This window comes from Serinus canaria, chromosome 5 (assembly GCF_022539315.1).
Source record: "Serinus canaria isolate serCan28SL12 chromosome 5, serCan2020, whole genome shotgun sequence".
Taxonomy (NCBI): Eukaryota; Metazoa; Chordata; class Aves; order Passeriformes; family Fringillidae; genus Serinus; species Serinus canaria.
Genome location: NC_066319.1, coordinates 55298882 through 55322088, shown reverse-complemented (window position 1 = coordinate 55322088; position 23207 = coordinate 55298882). Strand labels below are relative to the sequence as shown.

The 23207-nt window shown below is 41.9% G+C and overlaps 1 protein-coding gene across 5 annotated transcripts in view; it reads left to right on the top strand.

Moving 5' to 3' along the window:
• SYNE2 (spectrin repeat containing nuclear envelope protein 2) overlaps positions 1–23207 on the top strand; it is a 176297-nt gene that overhangs the window by 119386 nt on the left and 33704 nt on the right. For 4 of the 5 annotated variants that reach the window (XM_050975904.1, XM_030240808.2, XM_050975903.1 and 1 more), the window contains 15 exons: positions 1063–1239; positions 2445–2600; positions 3962–4111; positions 6505–6681; positions 7822–7955; positions 8411–8615; positions 10586–10765; positions 12221–12346; positions 12838–12992; positions 13399–13546; positions 14240–14334; positions 15588–15822; positions 17190–17384; positions 18106–18231; positions 20151–20306. In XM_050975904.1, coding sequence (XP_050831861.1) covers positions 1063–1239; positions 2445–2600; positions 3962–4111; positions 6505–6681; positions 7822–7955; positions 8411–8615; positions 10586–10765; positions 12221–12346; positions 12838–12992; positions 13399–13546; positions 14240–14334; positions 15588–15822; positions 17190–17384; positions 18106–18231; positions 20151–20306 — 2415 coding nt within the window. The remainder of the gene's footprint in view (positions 1–1062; positions 1240–2444; positions 2601–3961; positions 4112–6504; positions 6682–7821; positions 7956–8410; positions 8616–10585; positions 10766–12220; positions 12347–12837; positions 12993–13398; positions 13547–14239; positions 14335–15587; positions 15823–17189; positions 17385–18105; positions 18232–20150; positions 20307–23207) is intronic. The other variant, XM_050975902.1, reaches the window with a different exon arrangement.

The following is a 23207-nucleotide window of genomic DNA, read 5'->3' as shown; positions in this document are numbered from 1 at the left end:
ACGAGTGGCAGAGGCTGATTGCTCCAGCCACAGGGAGGATTCAGGCTGTATACTCCAGGGATGCCAGGGAGCCCAGCCTCAGGGCATGAATCCTCACAGAGCCCTTTTTGCTCTGCCCCTGCTCAGGGCTCTGACAGGCTGACAGTTCTCAATCTGCAGCTGCAGCTCCCAGCCACTTTGGTGCTGCACGTAAGGCAAGTGCCAATGCAAACATTTCTTTCCAAGTGCCTTGGTATAGTATATATATAACATTTTGGTCTGTATCAGTTGGATTTGGCAGTTAGGACATGTAGGTGAGGTGCTGTTCTTAACACTTTGGCTATTTAGAGGTGGGTTTGTAGGTGTATCTTTTGCACTTGTCAGCAAGGTGGGCTTGTGTGTGCTAAGAAGAAAGCTGGGATGACAGTCTCAAATTCCTAGAGGGAAGCAGCTGTGGCTACTGTGGTATTCCCTGGTGACTTTTCTGGGCACTACTGGATAAATATGGAGCCCTTTCCTACTCTCTTCTAATACCCTCTGAAATAAAAAGACATTCCCTTATGTTTTCACTTTGCATGTAGTTTCTCACTTCTCTCTCTGCACAAGAGATGCTGATGCTGGAGGACACTTTTTCCTCCCAGATATTCTGATATTTTATTCTGATACCAGATGTTTTGTTAAAAAGAGTAGAAGCTCGTGCTTCATTTTCCTGTGAGTTGCAGGAGTGTGGGAAAGCCTTGGTCTTGGCCTAATCTGGGCCCATGTCAGTGTGATGGTTTTGTCCAATGGATGAAGTACAGGGTCTGGTACCCCTGGGTTTTATTCCCTGCTCCATCTCTAGCCTGTTTTTACCTTGAACTACCCACATAATGATAGAAATTTTCTGCAGAAATTTCAGTGGATGGAAACAGCTGCACAAATACAGAATGGTAAAATTTGAGAATTTTACCATTTGAGATCATGATTCAAACAAAGCCATCAACGTCCCATTGCCACACCTTGAAGCATCATTGGAACCATTGTGATTAAAACTACAGAACGGATTGCTTTATGTTTTTGTTCTTTCTCTTTTTTCCCCTGCAGGAATACATGATGGAAATGAACTTTAAGCAGTGGATGGTAGATTTTGTTAACCAGTCCCTGCTGCAGATGAGCACCTGTGACGTGGAGAGCAAGCGCTACGAAAGGACAGAGTTTGCTGAGTGCCTGGGTGAGATGAACCTGCGGTGGCACCGGCTGCAGGCATCCCTCAACAGAAAGGTTGGATTGAGTTCCCATGGCTTTCCCTCTTAGAGCTCTGATTTTGCCTGTATATCTGTATTGGGGATATATCAAGCTAGCAGCAGTTTTCCTGTTGTAGCAGTTGGATTTGTGCAAGCAGTGATTATTAAGTAAGTAGTGTTGACAGCCATGTTTAGATGGGGACATATGAACCTCCTGGACAAGGCACAGCAGGGATCAGTTCCCAGCCCTGTTCCAGCCCTCCTGGGTCACTGGAAATGGGCTCCTCTGTCAGTGTCTTCCTCCTGCAGTAGTTAAATATGCTTTCCCAATGCAGTGCTTTGGAGGTCAGCAGCTGATAGAGTCAGTCTGCATGTAGAATTTTCCTATCAGCACATACTCTTGTTTCTCTGGAGAAAATCTGTTTCAGAATTGCCTTAGAAATGCCTCAGAATTATTCTGTTCTAGTGAGGCTGGAAATAATCCATGCATCCAGAATTAGATGCTGCTGCTTATGTGCCCCAATGCCCAGAAAAGCTGGTTGACTCATGATATGGAAAAAATATGGGGGAGCTTAGAATCCCAAAATGCAACCATGAGGCTGCTGGAATGAATCCCCCTACCAACACATTTCTCTTTCATCTCTGTGTCTCAAATTATGCAGCTTTGGGAGAAGCTGGTCATTCTGAATCCAGATACAAAGACTTCTGGTCAGATGGAAAATTGCCAATGTTTTTAGTTCAGAAAGTCTTCCAGAAACATTTTTAAGTGGAAATTTCATTTCCCCTACAATTGAAAATTCCCATGATGAAATTTCAGTTTTGTTGGGGAAAAGGTTATCTTCTCTACCATTTTCATGAAATTCAGTTCTAGGATTTAATGGATCCTCAGGGCCAAGATTGAAGATAGGAAACTTGAGGTCCCTTTCTTATTAGTAGCCTTGTTGGTGGGTTTTAGTGAGAATGAGATTTTTCAGACTCCACATGAATGTGTCCACATAGCCCAGGGTCCCCCAACTTGTCAGGTCTCCCAGCCCCAGAACACACACTGCCTTGTTTCTTCCAAAGGAAAAGGTCAGATCCTAAAAAGCCTGCAAAACGTTTTAGGTTTTCCTTTCAAAATATTTTCTCTAAAGAATATTTTCAGTATGGATTTTTTAATGTCTAATTTTGTCATGGAAGGCAAAGCCCTGTTTCTGCCCAATTGCAGGTTTAAGTAAGTTAAAACATTTCTGTAACTTTCAGATACAAGACCTGGAACACATTTTGGAGGATATTACTGAGAATGAGAACAAAGCCCAGACTCTGCACAGCTGGCTGGAAGCTCAGAGTGATCGACTGAGATCCTTACAGACCCCAGCAAGTCTGATCTCTGCACAGAACACCTTAGATGATTGCAAGGTAAAGCATTACATGAATGGTATTACTGTAAAAGCCCTGTTTAGCACACTTTGCTGAATCCAGACCAAGGAACTGCACAGATTTTAACAGAAAGAAATGTAAAGGAAGTTGCCATTTCCCCAGAAGAATTCTCCAGTGTCATTTTAATTAAAGCATTTTGCATTCAGGTGATAAAGAACCAGAACCATTTTTAATGTGAGTGGCTATTCTGTGGTTTTTTCCACCAATTGAAGATGCATCTGCTGTTGCTTCATGGTATTTGGAGTGTTGTGCAGCAATATTGTATTCTGAGATAATTCCAATAGAAGTAGTTCTCAGTTCAGCACAGCCATGGCAGAAATTACCAATTCCATTAGTTTGAAGAGCTCTGTGATGGAAGTGTCATGGAAACTACTCAGTCCCATTTGGAGAAATAGCAACCCTCTCTACTTCTGCCCTAGACTGTAGTGTAGTCTCTCTGCATCAGCCTCAAGGATCTGGGTGTCCTTTGTTATGTTTTTCTCAGCATCAGATCCCTCAAAATTAATACAAGTGGCAGCCAGCTAATAATTGGTTCCTGTTACTCTGACAGTCTGCTGTTTTCATTCAGTACAGTGTTCCCTCTCTATTTTTTAACATGGAATATTTGTTCTTTCATTGCCATGGTTACATCTCTCTCTTGTAGTAGGCTGCTTTTATTGTCTGGAGTGCTCTGTTACACACTGAGTTACTTGCATCTCTGAAAGTGTGGAGGAGCCAGAATGAAAGAAAGGCACAAGGGTACCTTGGTCTAAACACTCACCTGCTCTAAGCAACACAGTGCTAGGATACAGGTGGCTAAAATGTTTCATTAAAATTCATTTGGTCAGTAAAAATGAGGTCCAAATTTAAAAATATTTTGGAGATGATCAGTGAGAGGTGAAAAAAGGTCATGGCTTTAAGTGTAGCATTATAGAAAAATGTTGTGGCCCATTGTGGGTAGGGATAGTTCCTCACATTTCAAGAGCTCCCTGCTGAGCTTTCCCCAGCATGCCAAGACTCTTATAATCTTGCTGGTTGTGCTGGGGAAGGAGTCCCAGGTATCTCCATTCATTGGAGAGTGTTCTCACTTGATTCCACTGGAGTTAATTTCAGTGGAATTTCTGCCATGGAGGTCCCTCTGAGTAAAGGGACAAACTGAAAATAACTTTCTAGAAGTTGTTAGGATGTCAGGGACTTGCTCATTGCAAAACCAGTTCCTGTCTTACCTTTGCATGACTGAAGAATTGCACAAAATTTGGTTTAAAGTAGGAATGTTTACCTAAGCTCCTCACACAGAAGTTTTTTCCTATGGTCTCATTAAAATATCATATTTATCTTTTTTTCCCCCCCACATTATTTAGGAGTTGGAAAATCAACTCGTGGCTAAATCCAAAACTCTTGATGAGCTCAAAGAGAGTTTGGTTTCGGATGGTAGTGCAGAAGAAACCCCAGAAGCTCAGTCTCTGAGGATAGCTGAGCTGTGTGAAATGAAGGACAGCATTGTAAACCAGGTAAAAGCCTTGCTTGTGTTCAGGTTTCCTGCACTGCATGTTCTGACCACCAATGTCATTAATCTTCTTCATGGGATGACAGGAGCTGCTACAAAAAAAGATGCAAAGTATTCCTTTCTCCTTACCTTCCTAAGAATTCCATTTTAAGTCTTAACTGTAAAGTAAATTAATATATTTCCAAAGTTGAGAGAGGAAAATTAGTCTGATCTTGAAGCAGTTTGGGTACAAAGGGAGGAGGAACAGATCCCCATCTGCAGTTTAAGAAAATAAAGAGCTCTGCTATTTTTCTGTCAAGCTGCAAATGGAAACCTTAGTCTTACTTGATCTCCTTCTCTTTCATACCCTGTTCTTTCTCCCTTGTAGTGCAGCTGGTGGAAGCTGCCTACTCTGTCCCTGTTCTTAGTGCAGCTTTTCCACCTCCCACTTACTCTTTCATCCACACACCAGGGTGGCTTTTGCCATCCTCAAATCCTGTGTAGTTTCCAGTTGCTTCAAGGAGAGTCTGGCAGATTAGTTTCCCATGCAAACTGACTCCCCAGGAGTTTGTATTTATAGTCATAATATCTTTATAATTGGAGCTGATCTTTTTTTTTTAATGTGGATGTAATTCACAGGTGCAGGAGAGATAATAATGAGTGCACTTATAGAGTTAAATTTGTGATAATAAAGAACCATGTAGAATTATAGAGAACCATGTAGAACCATTAAGAATTATACATGATGGAGTGGTTGTGTTTCTAGTTAAGAATGCTTTACACTTTTTATTATCGATTCCTTGCCTTTTTTCCTCAGAACTTTGTGAAACCTGAACCCTTCTGCTTGAACTCTTCCACAGGAGGTGTCGATCCAGTATTGATCTGCTGTTTCTTGATTTAGGTTTCAGCAGAAAGGATGTGACTGTTTCTTACCAAGAAAGCAGGAAAATTTATGTTTATGTACACGATGAAAGTTTTTCCTTCTGATATATAGCTGGGGATAGAAATTGGCAGGATTGACAGCCTGGTGCTTTTTTTCTCCTTACAGTCACCGTGGGTCATGTTAATTACAGGGATTTTGTGACTCAAGTACCAAAGTTACAAACTGCAGGATGTTCTTGGGGCTGAGCTCTCTGTGTGTGCAGTGAACAGCAAGTGCAGGTTCCTCCCCACGGGTGACTGCTCACATCAGAGCCAGGCAGAGATTTCTAATACAGGGCTAAGGAGATGGAATACCTTGATTAAATTGTCCGTGGGTTGAGCTCAAGCCTGTGAGTCTGTGGCCCTGAGACATTTCCCGGGAACGATGTCTTTCCATCTTCCTTGTGTGGGCAGTAATTAGCTACAGGCTACAAAAAGCAATTAGAGATTCCTCCCACCTCTACCATGATTCAAAAGAGAATAGGGATGATTAATCCACCAGCCTGTATGTGCCTGAAACTCGGGTACTAGGATAAAATTATCTTTGCAGTGTATTTAGGGTGAACTACTGTGTGGACATTTTTTCATCTTCCATTTTGTGCCTGCATTGTCAGAACCAAAGTCTGGCATCTGGCTTTTGTCAGGTCTCGTGGAGATGTGGTTGTTTGTCTGCCTGGTTTTTGTGCTTTTCTTCCAAGCATGACTGAAAATAGGTATTGAACTAGGTGAATGTTTTATCTAACCCAGGACATGCCTTATGTACTTCCCTGAAAGAGAAGGATGAAAATGATTGAAGGAGGACTGTGTTTTTGTGTTGGCAGAGTCCAGGAGCCTGTGGCAAATGGAAGCCATGCCTGCCCCTTGTAGATAAGACAACTGTAATAATGAAAGGGAAAATAAAGGGCCTATCCATCATTAATGAAAGGGACAGAAGATAAAGGGAATATCAATCATTTAATTTTGTATGAAAATCCTGAACTTGCTAGCCTGGGGTCCAGGTGGGCCTGCATTATTAGAGCACAATGGCATAAGAGGAATGACAGCTCTCAGAGTATTGCAGTAGTGGCTTCTTCCATGCAAACCAATTTCTGTTCAAATTGTCCTTGAAAGGAAACTTGATCTCTGGATCAAACTATCAGCTTCCTAAGAAGATAAGGGCTTTCAACTTCCTCCCATTTCAGGTTGATTTTGGCAGGAAGAAATAAGCAGTTCATTATTTCAGTACTTCCTGGGGTGTTCTGGCAGAATAATGCCACCTTGACCTCCAGTGAAATTTTGATTTCCAGCAAATTCTTATACTTCACTCCAGATAAGATTTACTGCTTTTTTTGAAGCCTGAATAATTCCTTACCAAAAGAATAGTAGAAAACTCCAACTTGACAAATTCTTGTGACTTGTCATGGATTGAGCATTGAGTTTAGATTTCTAAGTCAATTTAAAGGTGATTTATATGTCAGGACTACCCAAGAAATATTAACACAAATGGTTTATCTGCAGGTTGCACAGCTGAAGGCCTCAATGGAGTCAATACTGGAGCAGTGGAGAGCATATGATGAAATTTATGCAGAAGTCAGCTTGATGACAACAAGATATTTGTACTGCATAGACCAGTGCAAACCTTCTGAGGAAGAAGCTTCATTGGAAGCTTTGAAAAAACAGGTCAAAACTCTCCAGGTAAAGTTGTCTTATTTTTCTGTACTTTTTTCTTTCCCTTTAGGCAAACAAACTCCACTGAAAAAAAGACAGAAAAAATTATCTGGGCAACTTTTTCTTTATTATAATGACACTGAAGTCAGTGCAATATTACTGGGTTTTTTATATCCAGAGGTACTTAGACTTCTTATTTTATTCAAGTTCAACTTGAGTGCAGTTTAGGTACAAGAAAAAAGCCACCAAGTCCTCATGCTCCCTTGCACTGATGCTGAGCCTGGCATTTCTGCTTGCTCCAGCACCAGTGCCACTATTCTGTCCCCCTCCAGAGAGCTGGAGTCCCCTGCACAGCCTCTGAAGGAGTCAGAATGCCAGACATAAATGCTCTGGATCCTCCTGCTGCTCTGCTTGGCTGTTACAGAGTCCAAGTGGAGCATCTGGATTAGGCAGTTAGGCTGGCCCTGGGTCTGGGCACTTCACAGCTCTGGCTAAAATCCCCTTTCCTGACTCTAAATGAGGGTTGAAAGGCTCTGCAAGCACTCCCTGTTTTCCTGTAAATAGGGCCTGAATTGGGGTTTTTCAACTTGTATCAGAAGTGGTGCAGGACAGCCTGAGGCTGTGAATGCTGGATGGGGGACTCTTGGCAGTAAACCCTGCTCAAGCTCTTGCCACCCTCATCTGGGCTCATGTTATAAATAAAAGGAACTGGCACCTTCTCATCTCCTTCCTTCAATCACCCTTTGTTTACTTTTAACCTGGAGCAGTTCACAGATAATGGCCCATATCAGGAGGGAGAGCTTGCAGCTGAGAGCAGGAGATATCAAGGCAACTTTACTGCCAGTAGAAAAAGTGGCTTAAAATAAATTATTTTTGGTTTCTAGCAAATTCATTTATTCAGTTCTGAGGTGTGGGTTTGCTAAATGAGCTTTTTCTTTAACAGCCAATAAATTATCCTAGTTTAAAACAGGTCTCCTGATTTTTTTTTTCCTATTTCACCTCTCTTAGCTTCCTGATTTTTAGGAATTGGTGTTACATTTTCTGCAAACATTTTAATCTGTGCTGCAGAAGTATGGCATTATTGCTGCCCTATCCCTCCTAATCTATAGGGGAAGTTCACTTAGGTTATTTATCCCCCACAATTGATTGCAATAATCCATTCTGCAGGCTCTTCAAGATGAATCAGAGAACAGTGAAGAAAGCTGGGCCAAGCTCCAGGCTGCTGCCAGTACCCTGAAGAAGAGCTGCTCCCCCTCCTTTGCAGAGATTATTGACCAGAAGTGCATGGAGGCACACACTAGGTAAGCCTGCAAAATCAGACCCCAGTTATTAGTATTTAAAAAACCCAAGCTGTTGAGGCAGGACTCAAACATCTGTCAGATTTTCAAATCTGTACTAATGCATCTCACCCATCTAAGAGCATCTGTGTGCGGAGTAGAATCACAGAATCATGGATTGGTTTGGGTTGGAAGGGACCTTAAAGATCATCCAGTTTCAAGCCCCCTGCCATGAAAAGGGACACCTTCCACCAGACCAGGTTTCTCCAAGCCCCATCCATCCTTGAATACTTCCAGGGATGGGGAACTTCTTGTACCTTTTACCTGCATGCTTTTCATGTGATGGGTCCCACAGCACAAACTGGTTTTCAGGAACATGGTGTGGATGCAAAGCAACTCCCTCAGGAATCCTGTGCCAAATCAAATTCTGCAGGAGAACCTACTGGGAAAACACTCTAAATCTTTTGATATTTTGGCAGGTGGAACTCAGTAAATGAAGACATCACAGATCAGCTGAGGGCAGCACAGGCAGCTCTGCAGCTCTGGGAGCCCTTTGATGCTCTGTGCTCTGAGACAGCAGCCAAGTTACAGCAGTACAGCCAGCAGTGTGCTCAGCTCTTGGATGCTCACATGCCTGAGGAGAACTCCATAGAAACCCTGGAGCAGAGGATACAGGAGATAAAGGTACATGAATAAATTTCTGCTGCTGGGTACAAACCAAGATTTATTGTTGAGAAATAAGGCAAAAGAATACCAACAATCCAGTCAGTGGAAAAGATAAAATCTGTGGGTTTCTCCCATGAACAGGCACCTTTGTATTTCCTTTAAACACTTTGTGACCAGAGACCAAAGCAGAGCTAGTGTATGGTGAGGAAAGAGCAGAAGGGATTCATATTCCATCTCTGCCCCTCTCTGCTCTACACAAAAGATCAGGCCTGTATTGGAAGGAAGAATCACTGAAAGAAAAATTATTTACTTTCTGGGGCATTGTTTGGGAGGAGGAATAATATCTACAAGAACAGTAGCTGAGTGAAAAAAGAGCAGTTTTCCCGAGCACATCTTCATTCTGAACTCTTCCACAGCCTTCAAATTGTTTTTAATTGGATTTGGTGCTGTGTTTTGGTCTGGTGTGATGAGTTCACAGATTCCTGAGCTCATTAGATTACTCTAAATGCCTTTGACTTTAGGCAAATGAGATCTCATGCTGAAACCACATGGCACATTGGACTCTGTCAGGCAGCAAAGCTGTCACTGGGTTCTGACATTTTTGGTTTCTATAGACTGTGATAAAGAAATATAATAATCCTTAATAATCTGTCCTCTGTCAGGACAGAGCAGTGATTCATTGTGCTTTATGACTCTCTAGCCATGGATTGGAAGAGGTCCAGAGTATTCCATTTTGCATGTGGCCTTAAATAAGAAACTTTACATTACAGGGAAGAGAACTCTTGTATCTTTCTTTGTCAGAAAAAACTGACAGCAGCAATGCCTAGACCAAAATTGTCTTTACTTTTTTCTGATATACTAATGCCTGTGACGGAAATTCACCAATTTGTCAGCAAAAAGGGATTGCATTTTCTGGAAATTTTTGGGAAGAGTGTTACACCTACTAAGCAAGGCATGACCACCTGAATGCCATTAGCACTGTAGATCCTATCCTGGTGTGTGTGGGTAGAACACATGGAATTTATTGTGGGTTTTTTAAAGTGGTGAGTTAAAAGAATGGGGATCAATGAAATAGTATATGAGTTCTGTGTATTTGAATATACATGTGCACAACAAAATTTTATTTTAATCCCTCTAATCTTTTCCTCTCTATATATTGGGAAAATTTATGGTTTTATGGATTTTTGCCACCACAAAAAATAAAAACTAAATTCTTATAAACAGAAGAAGAAATCAAAATGGGTTCTTTATTAAATGGCTGGAGTGGTATTTTATAACACGATCCTTTCAGACAAAGGGGTCAGGAAGCAAGGACCATTTTGCTTCTTAGGGAAATGTGTATGTTCTTTGCTATTGATCAGAAGACTTTGCTCATTATTCTCAGAAAAGACAACACATAGTGGCAAATTTCAGGGGGGTTCATGGCTAAAAGTAAATTTCACTTGTCAAAAAAAAAAATCAAGTATATTGAATAAGTGTGAAATTACTCCCTTTGTTCTTGTACTTTGCCTTTAGAGTATAATTTTATAGCATATTTCTTAGTAAAGGGGAGCAAATTAAAACCAAACCCATAGTCCTCAGTCATTGAGGGATCCAAAGTACTGGTATGGCTGTAACTGAATAGCATTCCTCATCTGCAGCATGGGCCAGTTCCTCCATCTTCTAGTGTTCACACATCTTGTAGAGAGGGATATCCCAATTTCCCTCCCTGATTTCCTCTGGAGCAGCAGTATCCCACTGCCTGAAGTCACTGGTGTTCCATTGAACTTTGAACTGTGCCTTTCCCAGCACTGCACTCAATGGATGCAGTTCCCATTATCCTCCAAGTAAAAGACTGAACAGTTCACCACAGCTGAGCTTGGCTCCCAGATGGGCTCAACAAAAAGAGTTTAGTTACAGCAACAAAAGATACCAAGTGAAAGTGGCACATGAATGATGATCTGATTCATTTACTGACTTTTTTTTTCCCTTTCCCCTTCTCTCATCAGAATTTACAGCACGGCCTTCAAAACCTTGCAGGATGCCGAACCCAGATTTATTTGCAGGCTGACAGGATAAAACAGCAGGCTGGGACAGCTGCTGAGGCCACTCTGATGGAGAAGCTGCAGCCATTGCAGAGAGCAACCTATTTGGAAAAGATGTTGCAGAGGAAGTTGGATGAACTTCAGGTAGTTTTTTTCTTTTAATATTAAATTAGCTGTTAGTGTGGGGTGACTTCACTAGAGTCCTGTGTGAGCCACACTCCTCATTAGAGCACTCTAGTTCTTGAGTTGAAATTTCAATTCATTAAAACTCACTCTAGTTCTTGAATTGGAATTTCAATTCATTAAAACTTATGATAAACTATAAAACAGGATGATAAACTATATAAAGAAATAATAGCTGAAGCCAGAGGGACAGGTGAAGGATTTCACCCTTACCTGCTTGTGTTGCTCTAACAGCCTCTGTCACTGGGCTCATTATCCCCAGAACCCTCAGATGATTAAAGATTAGGAAATGTATTTTTATTTTTTTGAACATTGAAGTAAGTTGTGAACTTTCTCAGCTCTGCCTTGAAAAAAAATCATGGGCCTCAGTTTTCCTTGGGAAGAGTTCATGTAGTGAACCTAAAAGCAAACAGAGAACTGTGACCACTTGTAATTCTGAGGACCAGATTCACATTCCTGTTCAGGCCAGATGGGGATGCAGGAGCTCTGCTCAGAGTAGTGGAGGATTGATTTTTTTCACAGGTATTCTTGAGAAAGCTTCCAAGCAAATGTACTGCTGGACACTTACTCATACAGATTTAATCTGTTCCTATGGAAAAAGTCTGATTTCAATGAATTGTTCTGTTTTAAAGTAAACCCAAATTCATCAAGATATTTGAAGCCAGCTCTATTTATGACTCCATCTACTAGCACAGTTAATGGCTGGAAGCCAGAAATCTTAGTGAAGATAGCAGGTTTCTCATATTCCCTGTGAACTTCTCACTGCATGAAAAAATGCATTTCTGGGTAATCATTTTTTCTGCTTTAACCCTGTGGTATTACCACAGCAATCTCTCTCCATACACCAGTTTTTGCCATTCATCCCTTACAAAACTGTTGTTGTGTAAGTGCTCTCAGAGATGTGGAGTTTAAGTCTGGAAAGAAAGAAAAAGATTTCCCAGTGCTGTTCTGCTAAAGGAAAGTTGAATTCCAGCCCTACTGATTTCTCCACAGAGCTGATGTAAGCTGCACAGCTTTGGTTGTGCAGGCTTTGTGTGTACCTCAAAGGAAGCTCATTTTTACAAGTTTCCTCCCTCTGATAAGCTGAGTTTTCATTTTCCAATTTCACAATAAGTTAACCAGCACAAAGCTACAAAAGGTTTCACAGAAACCCCTATTCCCTTCACGTAGTTACAGCTGTCTCAGAATTTGGAGATTCTGTTTCTTGGTCTCTGCTTTGGGTTAAATTTTCCCCTTGTCCCATTGAAAAATGGAAAAAAAGTTCAATAGAGAGTTATAAATACATTAGAATTTAGGTTTAATAACTGTTTGTTTTCCTAAAAAATATTGCTTATTGCCCCTTTATGTATAAGTGTAATTCCTTTTGAATAAGTGTAATAAATAGTAACTAATGTAAATTTTCAATATTCACCCTAGTTCAATCTTTTACAACTGGAGGATTTCAACAACTGCCTGGAAACACTGGAGGGTCGTGTCAAGAATTGCACAGACACCTTTGATAGCCTCTGTCTAGAGGAAGGAGACAACTCAGAATTGCTCCTGGTATGTTTGCATTCCCAAATACAAAAAGATACTGCTCAGCTCTTGCATATTCAAAATGCTCTTTGTGTCCTAAATGTCACAGGTGCAGCACTTCCATCAGAGTAACTATAATTCAGCCAAAACACAAAAAGCAGTGATTAAAGTTTAGAAACTCTAGATCTGCATTTCAGGCCAAGTGCCTGCTTGGAAGGGAGGAAAATCAACAGATTTGGGGTTGATGGGAGACCTTTTTCCCCAGCTTTGCCCTGGAGCTGCCCTGTTTCCCTCAATGAAGTAAATGTGGAGGTACCAGGTCTTGAGCATCTGTTCAGTGCTGTTGGAAAAGTGAGCCCTATGTAAAAGAGTTATTACTTTTTATTCCCCTGTATTTTTTGAAGTTAACACAGAAATGTTGGGTGTTTTCAAGTAGTGGAGAATAAGCTTTTACATTTGTTTGAGATGAAATAAAGGCAGTACTTTTTTGCAATAATTTATTTTTTCTTTATTTCCAGAAGCAGACACTGGAGCTTGCTGCACTTTCTCCAAGCATAGAGAGTTTGAATGAAGCAAGCATAAAGCTGCCACTCAGTGACTTCAGCCTGAAGAAAATGCAGAGCCTGACTCGGCAATGGAGTCAGAAAACAGCAGCTGCTCTGGAATGTTGCAGGTCTGAAATGGAAACAAAAAAAAATCACTAGTAACAATTCCCTTTTCTGTGATTGAAATGAAAACCAAGTTAAAGCATAGAACATCTTGCAGTCTGTTCTCAGCTTTCTCAGGAGCTTGCCAGGTAGAATTCTGCCCTTGCATTTTACTTGATTTTTCAGTGGCTATTTGTATTCCAAGTCACTTGAAGAAAAACCCTGGATGTTTGTAGGGGAAGAAGGGAGCAAAGTGCCAAATGAAACCCCCATATGTTAATTTTAAAATAAAAATATTTAAAATAAATATTAAAAATAAATTTCAAAATAAATACAAAATAATTTTATTAACCACCACATTAGAGCACCTGTAAACATACCCAGAAAAACATCCACCAACAGAAGTTTGTGGTTATTTGTTTTGTTCTACAGTATGCTTGAGGGAACCCAAAATGATGAGAAGAAATTCTTTCAGAAATGTGAAAAGTGGATGAAATTCCTAGAAAAAATGAAAGAAGCCTTAAAAACAGATATTCCAGGACGGTTTGAGGAACTGCAAGAGCAACAGAGAGTATATGAGGTAAAGCTAACTCTAAAAATGGAAGCATGAAGGCAGGGGGAAATCACTAGAAAATGCTGTGCCTTTTGAAATTAGATCTGGGCAGGATTTTACAGAGCATTTCACTTTTGAAATGCCTATTAAGGTAAAAACTCTGAAACATGAAAATCCTTTTCCAAAGGGACAGATCCCTTTCTGCAAGGATCAGACCTTTAGGAGTACATCTTCAGGTGCTGTGTCATGAAAGTCCTAAATTTCTCCACCCCTGAAGTGTACTTGTCTGCCTGTGGCAACTAACAGGATAGTTTGCTGGAGACCTAGCAGCAATTTTAACAGTTTCTGGAAGAAATGCATTTAAAATAGTGTTTTCACAGCATATTTCTGGTTTGACCAGTTGTTAGATTTTAGTGAAAAGCTGTTTTCTCTGCCATTTTTCCAGACAGTTGCTATTTGTTACAGAGGAACAGTCAAAAAACAATAGGTATCAGATCTGTATATCCAGCTCCTGGTGGGGTCCACTATCACATATGTGCAAATTCCTCCTGGTATCCAAAAACTGTGGACTCTTAGGGTGCATTTGTCACTGGCAATTGAAAATAATAGTTTTCAGCTTTTACAACTAAATAAATGCTGTCACTCTGGAGGAGCAGAAGCAGCTTTCATAGCAAAGGTTGTTCACAGAATAGCTAAAATTTGTTCTCTTGATATTTTCAGATGCTGCAGACTGAGATTTCCATAAATCAGCAGACATTTAATTCTATCATAGAAAAAGTTCTACTCTCCTTGGAATCCGGAGAAGCAGAGAAAAGGTACTTTATTTTGGTTTTCTCCTGAATGTGCTGCCTTCCTTGGAATTGCTATTGAATCTTTGCTCTTATGAGGACATAAATCCAAATTCTTAGCTGGGTTCACTCTTTGAATGATCACCTGTCACATTTTGCAAAAGCACAAGAAGGTGCAGTGATAAAGAAACACAGGTGCCCTGGCCAGACTGCATCTGGGATAGTAACAGGCTGGGCTGGAAACAAAAATAATTGCTCCTGAAGAGGAATCTTTTGTTCTGTCCCTGTGGTTGAGAAGCTGCCTGCCCACAGAGCATAAGGAGGATGCTGCATATGAAGGATGCTCTCCCTCTTCCTGGACCTCTCTGCTTCTCAGAGTGCAGAGGTGTGGAGTATCCACATAGCTCCTGGCACACATGGCAGGGCACTGAGTCACTGGCCATGAAACCCCAAATGTATGGTCCCTAAACCTGTCTTTTATCAGTGTGATCTTACACCTTTCTCTTAATCACTGTAGCATGAGAAACAGCAGGTAATGCTTGTGAGCAGGGGTTCAGCTGCCTCAGGTGTTTGGGGTGAACACATTTCCCCCCCTGCCAGATCTTGCTGCTTCCAGAGACTTGGCAGGACAGTGTGTGTGCTGCCCTCAGACATGCCAGTATGGAATAGCTTGGCTTAAAACTGCCAGGGAAGGGAGGGTTACCCTAAGCTGAGCTGCTGGATTTTTGTGTTTGGAACTACCCACACAAAGGCAGGGGTTTGTCTAAGAGTGAATCAGGGATGATGGCCTCCTGCAGAGAAGCAGAGTTGATAGATGGGGTTGCCTTAACCAACCAGCCAGATCTGGCTGGATCATCTGACCATGTTGAAGAAGAGGGCAGAATAACTGCTTAAATAGGTTCAATAACTACACAATTTTCCATTGTGCAGATCAATTTTGCAGCATAATCAGCGACCTTGTCTCACTTGGATTGACCTTTTTGTTCTTCAGAGAAGTGTTTAGTGTATATTGTGTCTGATTGCTGTACTGTGTATGTTGCTATACCACAATTGCAAGATTAACTTGCCTTACCCTCTTTTTTATCATGTAAAAGATTGTTTGGATTGCTTAAAAGATGGAATACAGAAAGCAGGGCTGAGCTTAGGGCTGCAAAGAGCTTTCTAGGATTGCTGGGTAGTATAATTGAAAAACAACTTTGCAAATGGAGCTCCATCACAATTACTGTAATATGCAGCCTTGAGATCAAAAGAAATTAACAGTCAGCCTTTGTAATTTTCAGGACAGAGTTTATTTCCAAGCTGACACTGCTGAAAGAGCAGTGGCAGAATGTTATCCGGATGGTTCAGCAGAGGAAGAAAGACATCGATGCATTCGTGAGCCAGTGGCAGCTCTTCAGGAGTTCCCTGCAGAGCCTCAGCAGATTCCTTGATGACACAAACAGCTTCCTTGCAGCTGTGAAGAGCCAGGACTGTTACAGCCTTTACCAGCTTAGAAATGTAATTCATGATTTCAAGGTACTGTGTTTATTTCTCATAAATCTAAAATAGGTGGGCTTTTTCCCTCAGACTGAAACAGCTTCTATCCAGTCAGGAAAAAGCTTTAAAATCACACACTTCCTTGGGGTTGAAATGATTGGTGATACTTTTTCCTTAGAGCTGAGCACAGGTAAGAAATCAGTGACATTGCAAAAGGCTCATTATATTCAGAAACTTCTTGATCAGCATGGCCATTTAGTAGCCTTGCATGCTTTAAAAATTTTATGGATATGAAGATGGAAATTCAGGGTGCCAGATGAGACAGACACACTAGTTAGCAGGTAACTTCTATGTCTGTGTACATTTTACTTTACATGACTGCTGAATTCAGGACTTTTATTTTGCCTGAAGAAAGGTAGTTATGTGGCAAAACAGGTCAAATAGGTCCTGTGTGTGCAGAGATGAGCAGGAGAGGCCAGAAACAAAGAAAAAGCAAATGAGCACTTCTTCAGAACAGTGAGTTCTGCATTTTACATGCAGTGGAAAAAAATATTTTCCTTTGTTAATTTTGGATGTTTTGATTTTGCATTTAACTGTGGACCTCTTTGTTTTATAGGAAGGTAGAAACAAGCAGTGAACTTGATGGTTTTGTAAGGCAATCTAAAACCTCTTAAAATCACACTATTGAATGCTATTTGCACAGTCCAAGATTTATATTGTGTCCCCACACACACCTGGTGTTGATGGATTAACCAGTATTCCATTTGGTGCTAGCCCTTTTTATTTCATCTGTATTTCTACCTGCTGTGTAAAGGTGATTTTCAGTAGATTTTACAACTTAGTGCTCTTGCTTTTTTTTCTTAGTAAGAAAAGCCAGAAACTCTTCTCCCTCCTACTCCAAACTGCCTTTTTCCTCCTGCTGCTGTTCTACATAAAGAAACTCTGATTATACCTCCTTGTGTTAGGGATCAATTTGTTGTGGGCAAATTATTATTGATGGCTTACTTCACTTGGAGTACATCATGATTAACAGGGCTGTTATCTCTGAAAAAATGAGCCTAAGAGATGTTGATGTTAGAGGTGGTCTCAGAACTCAGTTTGTATTTTTTGTTCTGAGTAACTCACACAACTGAATTTCCATCTTTTTTTTGACTGCTGCACTTTCAGTCTGGGACTATAGATTTGGTCTGGGGAAAGCTTTTGTAGAGTTTTATAAATCAAAATATCAGAGAAAACATGATTTTTCTGAAATTAAAGAAGCACATAGGAGATCTATTGATTCCTCTTTCACAATTGTGAACAAAGCTGTACCTTGTGAGTCATCTTCCCAAGTGAAATACCAAGAAAGCTCTCCTGGAACTTTCTAAGAACAGCTTAGAAAGTTAACTTTTTTTTCCTTTTCCAAGAGTAAGGCAGTGATCCTTCAGAGGTGGCAAGCCATGTACACCCTGGTCATCGACATGGGGGAGAAGCTGCGCGCTGTCTCTGATCCCAGCACCAGCGCTGCTCTCCAGGAGGAGCTCAGCCACTTACAGCAGCACTGGGGGAAAACCCAGGCCCTGCTGGAGAAGAAGAAGATGCAGTTCAGTGGCACCCTACAGGTAGGTGATGCCCTCCCCACCTGCTGCTCTGGCCTTGGGTCTCAGGAGCTTCCCTGTCCCATCATCTCCAGGCTGAGCTGCTGCTCACTGCAGGGGCTCTCTGAGGGAAGTGCTGTCGTGTGTCATCAGGGCTTGGGGAATGCTAAAACTGTGGTCCCCTGATTCTCCAAAGGAAATTGAGTTGGATTCCATTTGTTGCTACAATGGATGTTTCTGCTCTGATTGTTCTGAAGTTCCCCATGGCCTGGAGCTCACTCCTGCTTTGGGCTGTAAAGATATAATGTAGCTTAGAGTCAACATGACTTGTTCCTCCTCGTGTTTTTCAGCATATAAATAGAAGGGCTGGTCATATTTATTTCCTTACAGCAATGAGTTTGCTTTCATGGTTAGGTAGAACGTTAGGTATGTCTTAAAATTTAATACTATCACTGATACAGTTACAAAAACCATGCTTAAAGCCTCTTGGGTTGAACAATACGAAGTGAGCAGAAATGTTCTCTAAGGCAAGGCTTAAATAAGAGAGCCTTGAAGTTCTGTAAATCCAAGCACCAAAATCTTGTGGGTGGCACTATGTATCAAAAAAGAAAATTCAAAAAAGCAGAGCACAAGATAGATTATTTCAGTGGGTTGAAGATGCTATTTTGTTACATATCCATGTGGTTCATATGTTTTTGATAAAATTTCCTCACCTTTTATATTTCTTTTTGTCTCCCTGAGCCAGACTTGTGACCGCTTTGAAAAGCAAACCAAGGAACTGGAAAGCAGACTGCAAGAGCTAAAGGAGAAAGTAAAAGATCCACTCCCTGTTGAGCATGAAGAGCTCCACAAAGCCAAGGAACATATTAAGGTATGAACAGTTGTAGTATATTTAAATTGATGTAGTCTTTGCACAACACCTCATACCTGTAAAATCAGTTTTCCCCTCTTACCTACTCTTGAGAGACACTGAATTTCTCTCCTCTACACCATCCTGATTGCTGCCCATCTCCAAAGTCCTGCTTATCAAGAAGATTGAGTAGTAGTAGTGTTTGGAATTTCTTTTCCTGCTTCTGCTCCCTTTACAGTCTGAATTTATAAAATAAGTAGTTTCTCAAACAAAAGGGAAAAGCTCCCTTCTGTCAGCTCAGTTGGCTGCTGTCCCATGACTGAATCTCCCTTTTTGTTTCCCAATCCATTTTGGACATGGAGCTCCTCAGGCAAGAGACCTTGTAATTCTGCAAAGCACCTTACATACCTGCAGGATCTGGGAATAATTAAAGAGAAGGAAAATTAAGAGTAAGGGAGTGGCACAAATTCCTTGCAGCCCATAGTGCACCATGAAAATTAAATGGCAAGAAAAGCATTTCCAAGGGATAGGAGACATTTTGTCTGGAGTGGTCAGTCTTTCATCATCCTTTTATGAAGTGAATTGTTGACCTATGTAGTGGGAACAAATAAGCTTATTAACAAGCCAAGGCTTTGAACTCATTATCAGCTGTCTGAAATCTTCTTTATGAGTGCTGGCTGCCTTTCCCACGGCAGCAGCCTTGCTGTAGCCCTGACTTATCTGAGATGGAAGCACACAGCTTGTGCCTCTTATCCCAGCAAGAGAAATTCAGCTGCAGAGGCAGCAGGGTCAGGCAGTGCCAGTGCCAGTGCTGCTAGTAGGTGTTGTAGTACAATAAAGGACTAAAATGGCATGGTATGCTCTTTCTGCTTTGTACTTCTATCTGGAATAAAGCTATTTTTCTTTCAGCCCTGGACCTTACATGAGGCTAGCAAAGACCCGTGAAATTCCATAGTTAGCTCTGTAATTGCTCTGGATTTGCCCCTTGTTAGGAGACCTAAAGGCATGTGTGCACATCCATAGGAGTGCTGTGATCTCAGGTAAATTTTAGAGTCAGGTTCGTTTGGTCTTTTCCTCTAGTGTTGAAGCTGAGTCCAAGACCTGTGAAAATCCTCACAGGGTTTAGACCCAGCACACTTCTGACACAAACACTCAGAGGTTTTTTTTCCCCCCTTCAAAATGAGACGAACTGGATTCTCTCTAAGAGGTTTTTTTTGTTGCATGAGCCAGTGACCCTTCCCAGCAGCTTTTTTTGCAAAATGGGACCTAGGACCTTATGTGTGGAGACTGTCAATATTCAATATTCCCCAGCTGCATGCAGTGGTACCTCTGCCTTTTAGGGGACAATTTTAACAGTGTTAAGGAGAATGTGTAACTTAGAATAAAGAGAAAAGGGAGTTGAGGGAGCAAAGCAGAAAAGAGAGCCGGTTTTCTGTGAACAAGCAGTTTAAAAGCTCCACATTCCTCGTAAGTCTGAGGAAGTGCCTATGACATCATTCATTAGAGAAGGCAACTGATTTAATCTTTTTGTGTGTTTAGAAAAACAACCTGAAACTGGAACAAATGCAGGTGGAAAGCAACTTGTCCAAAACAATTATAGCAGGAAAAATGAAACCCTGAAGAAGCAGGCATGTGCTGGCCTGGATGTGAGAGCCCAGATGCTGCCCTGGAGCATGGGGAGCTGCCGGGGCCAGGCTGTGTCCCAGCGCTTCGGGATGCAGGGATGGTCCCGGTGGGTCAGCTGGGGCACTGCTGTGGGCTCCAGTGGCTTCCAGTGGGGTTCCAGAGATCTCCTGGGGATCCTGGCCAGCCCAGCCCCAGCACAGGCGGCTGCACACTCCCTGCTCTCCTCCCCCACAGGCCGGGCAGGGGATTAGCCAGCAGGTTTGGAAAGCCGAGGAGCTTAGTGCCAAGGCTTGTGCGGGTGCGTTTCCATGCAGGAGCTGGAGCAGTCGCTGGCAGACTGGGCCCACGACATGAAGGAGCTGCAGGCCATGAAGGTGGAGCTGGCACACCTCATCCTCACCGAGGACATGATGGTGCTCAAGGAGCAAGTGGAGCATTTGCACAGGCAGTGGGAAGAGCTCTGCTTGCGGGTGAGTGTATGAACACCTCCTCCAGGGTGTTCATAGCGGGCTGGTATCCCTGGGAGCAGGGCAGGACTGGGCTTCCTCCTGGGCTCGGCCCCTCTGGCAATTCTGGGTGGGAATGGGGCTGCTCCTGGCCCGGCTGGAGTTCACCCTTTGTGTCCTGGACAGGCTGCCCAGGGTTTTGTTGCAAACCCTTTGTAAGAAGTGACTGTGGGACTGCACAGAGCCAGATGCAGCTGGTTTCTGGAATAGGTGCCTTTGTTCCAGGCTGCCAAAGGCAGGGAGGGATAAGCACAGGAATTGCTTGAGGGCACAGAGCAGGGAAAGGAAGAGGGAAGTTGAAACAAAATGCCAGAAGAAAGGAAACTTAAATGTGTTTAAATACTAACTCCTTGGGTTTGAACACATTGAGAACTGACTTACCTTTGTAGCAGGAAAATGCTGGAAACATTTGCATTCTCTGTGGCTGGTTGCTGTATTACACTTAATTTAGTGCTGCGTGTAAAATTGCTGGGGAATATTTACAGCAAAGTCACATGGACTCGATTCATTAGGTTATTGTGCAGTTGGAATGTGTGTTTACTTTGTCCTGTTAACAGGATTGGAAGAGGTAAAATACTTCAGGGTCTTAAGTTGTTTGGGGGGGCTTTACACACCAGCAAGCCAAACTCTTGCATCCCTTTACTTGACAAGTAAATAGCTTTTATTTTACTGTCTATAAGGAACTATTGAAGCCAGTTAGTATTTTGTTTCTAACCCTTCCACAGGCAAAGGTCAAGCAGTCTTGGTGGGGATGTTGCCAGAGTAATGAACAGCTGTGCTTATTTCACAAACTGTGTTGTGATGAAATAGTTATTTGGTTTGATTGGAAGATTTTTTTTTTTTTTTTTTTTGCATTGCAATGAGAAAGAAGAATTTAATTTCTTAAACTGGACAGCTGTTCTACAACCAGTTTTTCTCTGTTATTTTTTCTGAATTCTGAAAATAATTCCAGAGACATCCTCTCCCCTTCTGAGAAATACAAGCCATTATTTTTTAAATTAAAGTGCCTGAACCATTTTCCTAATGGAAATCTGTAGTTAAGCCTATAAATGAGAGAACTTTGTTGTTTTTCATTTTTTTGGTGAACTACTGAAGCCTGCTGTCCCCACTGTGTCAAATAGCCCTGAAAATTAAAATTTTTTATATATGCTCCACTACAGTCTATCCAAGTAGTAATTTCCTGTAGTAATTTAAGATCAGATTTTATTCAAAATTTCCATTTTAATTTCCTGAGGGAGCAGCATTGAGTTCAGTCTGTCTTGGAGGCAGGAAAGAGGTGACAGTAACGTAACTGTGTTAGGCACACAAAATCTGTAGTGGGAGGAATCTCTTGAGTGCTGTAGTGGAGGGAGATTCTGAATGTTTGCACAGCCCTAATGAACCTCAGGAGAGCCCACAGTGTTCCTCAGTGCTGGACACAGGCTAGGAGAGCAGACTTTATCAGCTCTGCTGTTGGCATGACTGCTTCATTTTGGATAACAAAGTAGAGTCAAGATGTATTGTGTGGAGGAAAGTGTGCAGAATAAATGCAGGGAGGTGAAAGAGCTGCAGCTGTCACAGCCCTGGGGCAGCCAGATGCCTGTGCTCAACTGGGCAGGGGCAGGCAGGCAGAGGGAGCAGATGCACTCAAGGGATTAGCATTTACAGAGCTGCCCTTGCAAGGTGCATGTAGGTCACAGATTTAACCATTCATCCCAGCCAGCATCCAGCAGGGATGTTATTTTAGCCTCCCTTAGGAATGTACACGATGCTCACACAGTGGGTGCAAAATGGGGGTGGTACCAGGGCAGCTGGGCAGAGGAGAAAGTGCTTGAAGCAATGGCTTGAAGGGTTTATGTTCCTAGAAGCTTGCCTGGGATTTTTTGGGGTGTTCCGTGTTTTTTACTCTCAGCCTGTGTTGCTTACCCAGCTAAAATGTGCTTCTTGCTCTTAAAATCCTGCCTTGCCCTGTTCTGAGCAGGCAAACATGGAGTCAGAATCACATCAGCATTCAGAGCTTGTTTTGCTGACAAGCAGAGTCTGTTCTTCCACTGACCAAGTAAACTCATCTCCATGCATGGGAGATGCTGCAAGTGGTAAGGAAGGATGAAGGGTTCACCCTCTAGACCTCTGAGGTTGAGGGTACACAGGAGCATCCCAGAGCAGAGACACTCTTAGAAAATCTTTGAGGTCCCTGGCACCTCCAGGCTTTTTGGGAGATTGATTGCCTGTGTCTCAAGACAATGCTTTCATCCTCATCTCTTTGCTTAGATTGTCATGAAGGATTCAGAAATCCCTTTCAGCTCTCCATCCCCTCCTTGAAAACAAGTCAGAATTTAAGGGACAAAAGCAATGTGGTAGGAGATGGCTTGGTGCCTTCTGTTCTGATCCTGGTGTTACATGGAGCTGACCTTGCTTCCACACTACACATTTAAACTTCACTCTGGGGTACAAAAGTGTGTTAGATATTAGTCTAGAAGAATCAATAATGGAATTTTGAGGAGTCATATGCTGTATAAAGTGCATGTGAGATGTGAAGAGGGAGTGTTTCCTGCCATGGGCAGACATTTAGAGTGGCCATTTACAGCCAAGACAAGCAAAATGTTGTGCACAGTCTTTAGACAGAATTTATTGGTGAGAATGAGGGGTTACTTGTATCTCTTGCTTCAGTAGAGCTTGAACCATTTTTCCCTTCTTTTGTCCCATATATCCTGGTACAGGAATCCATCAAGGTTAATAAATAAATACATATTTAAGAGCCCTAGGCTAGAGACAGGTGCTATTAGCTAGTTAGAAGTGTGACCCTGCTTATTTCTGAGATACTGGAGCAATGATAATAACTCTGCTTTTTCAGGCAGTCTCAGACCTTAATTGCTATGTCTAGAC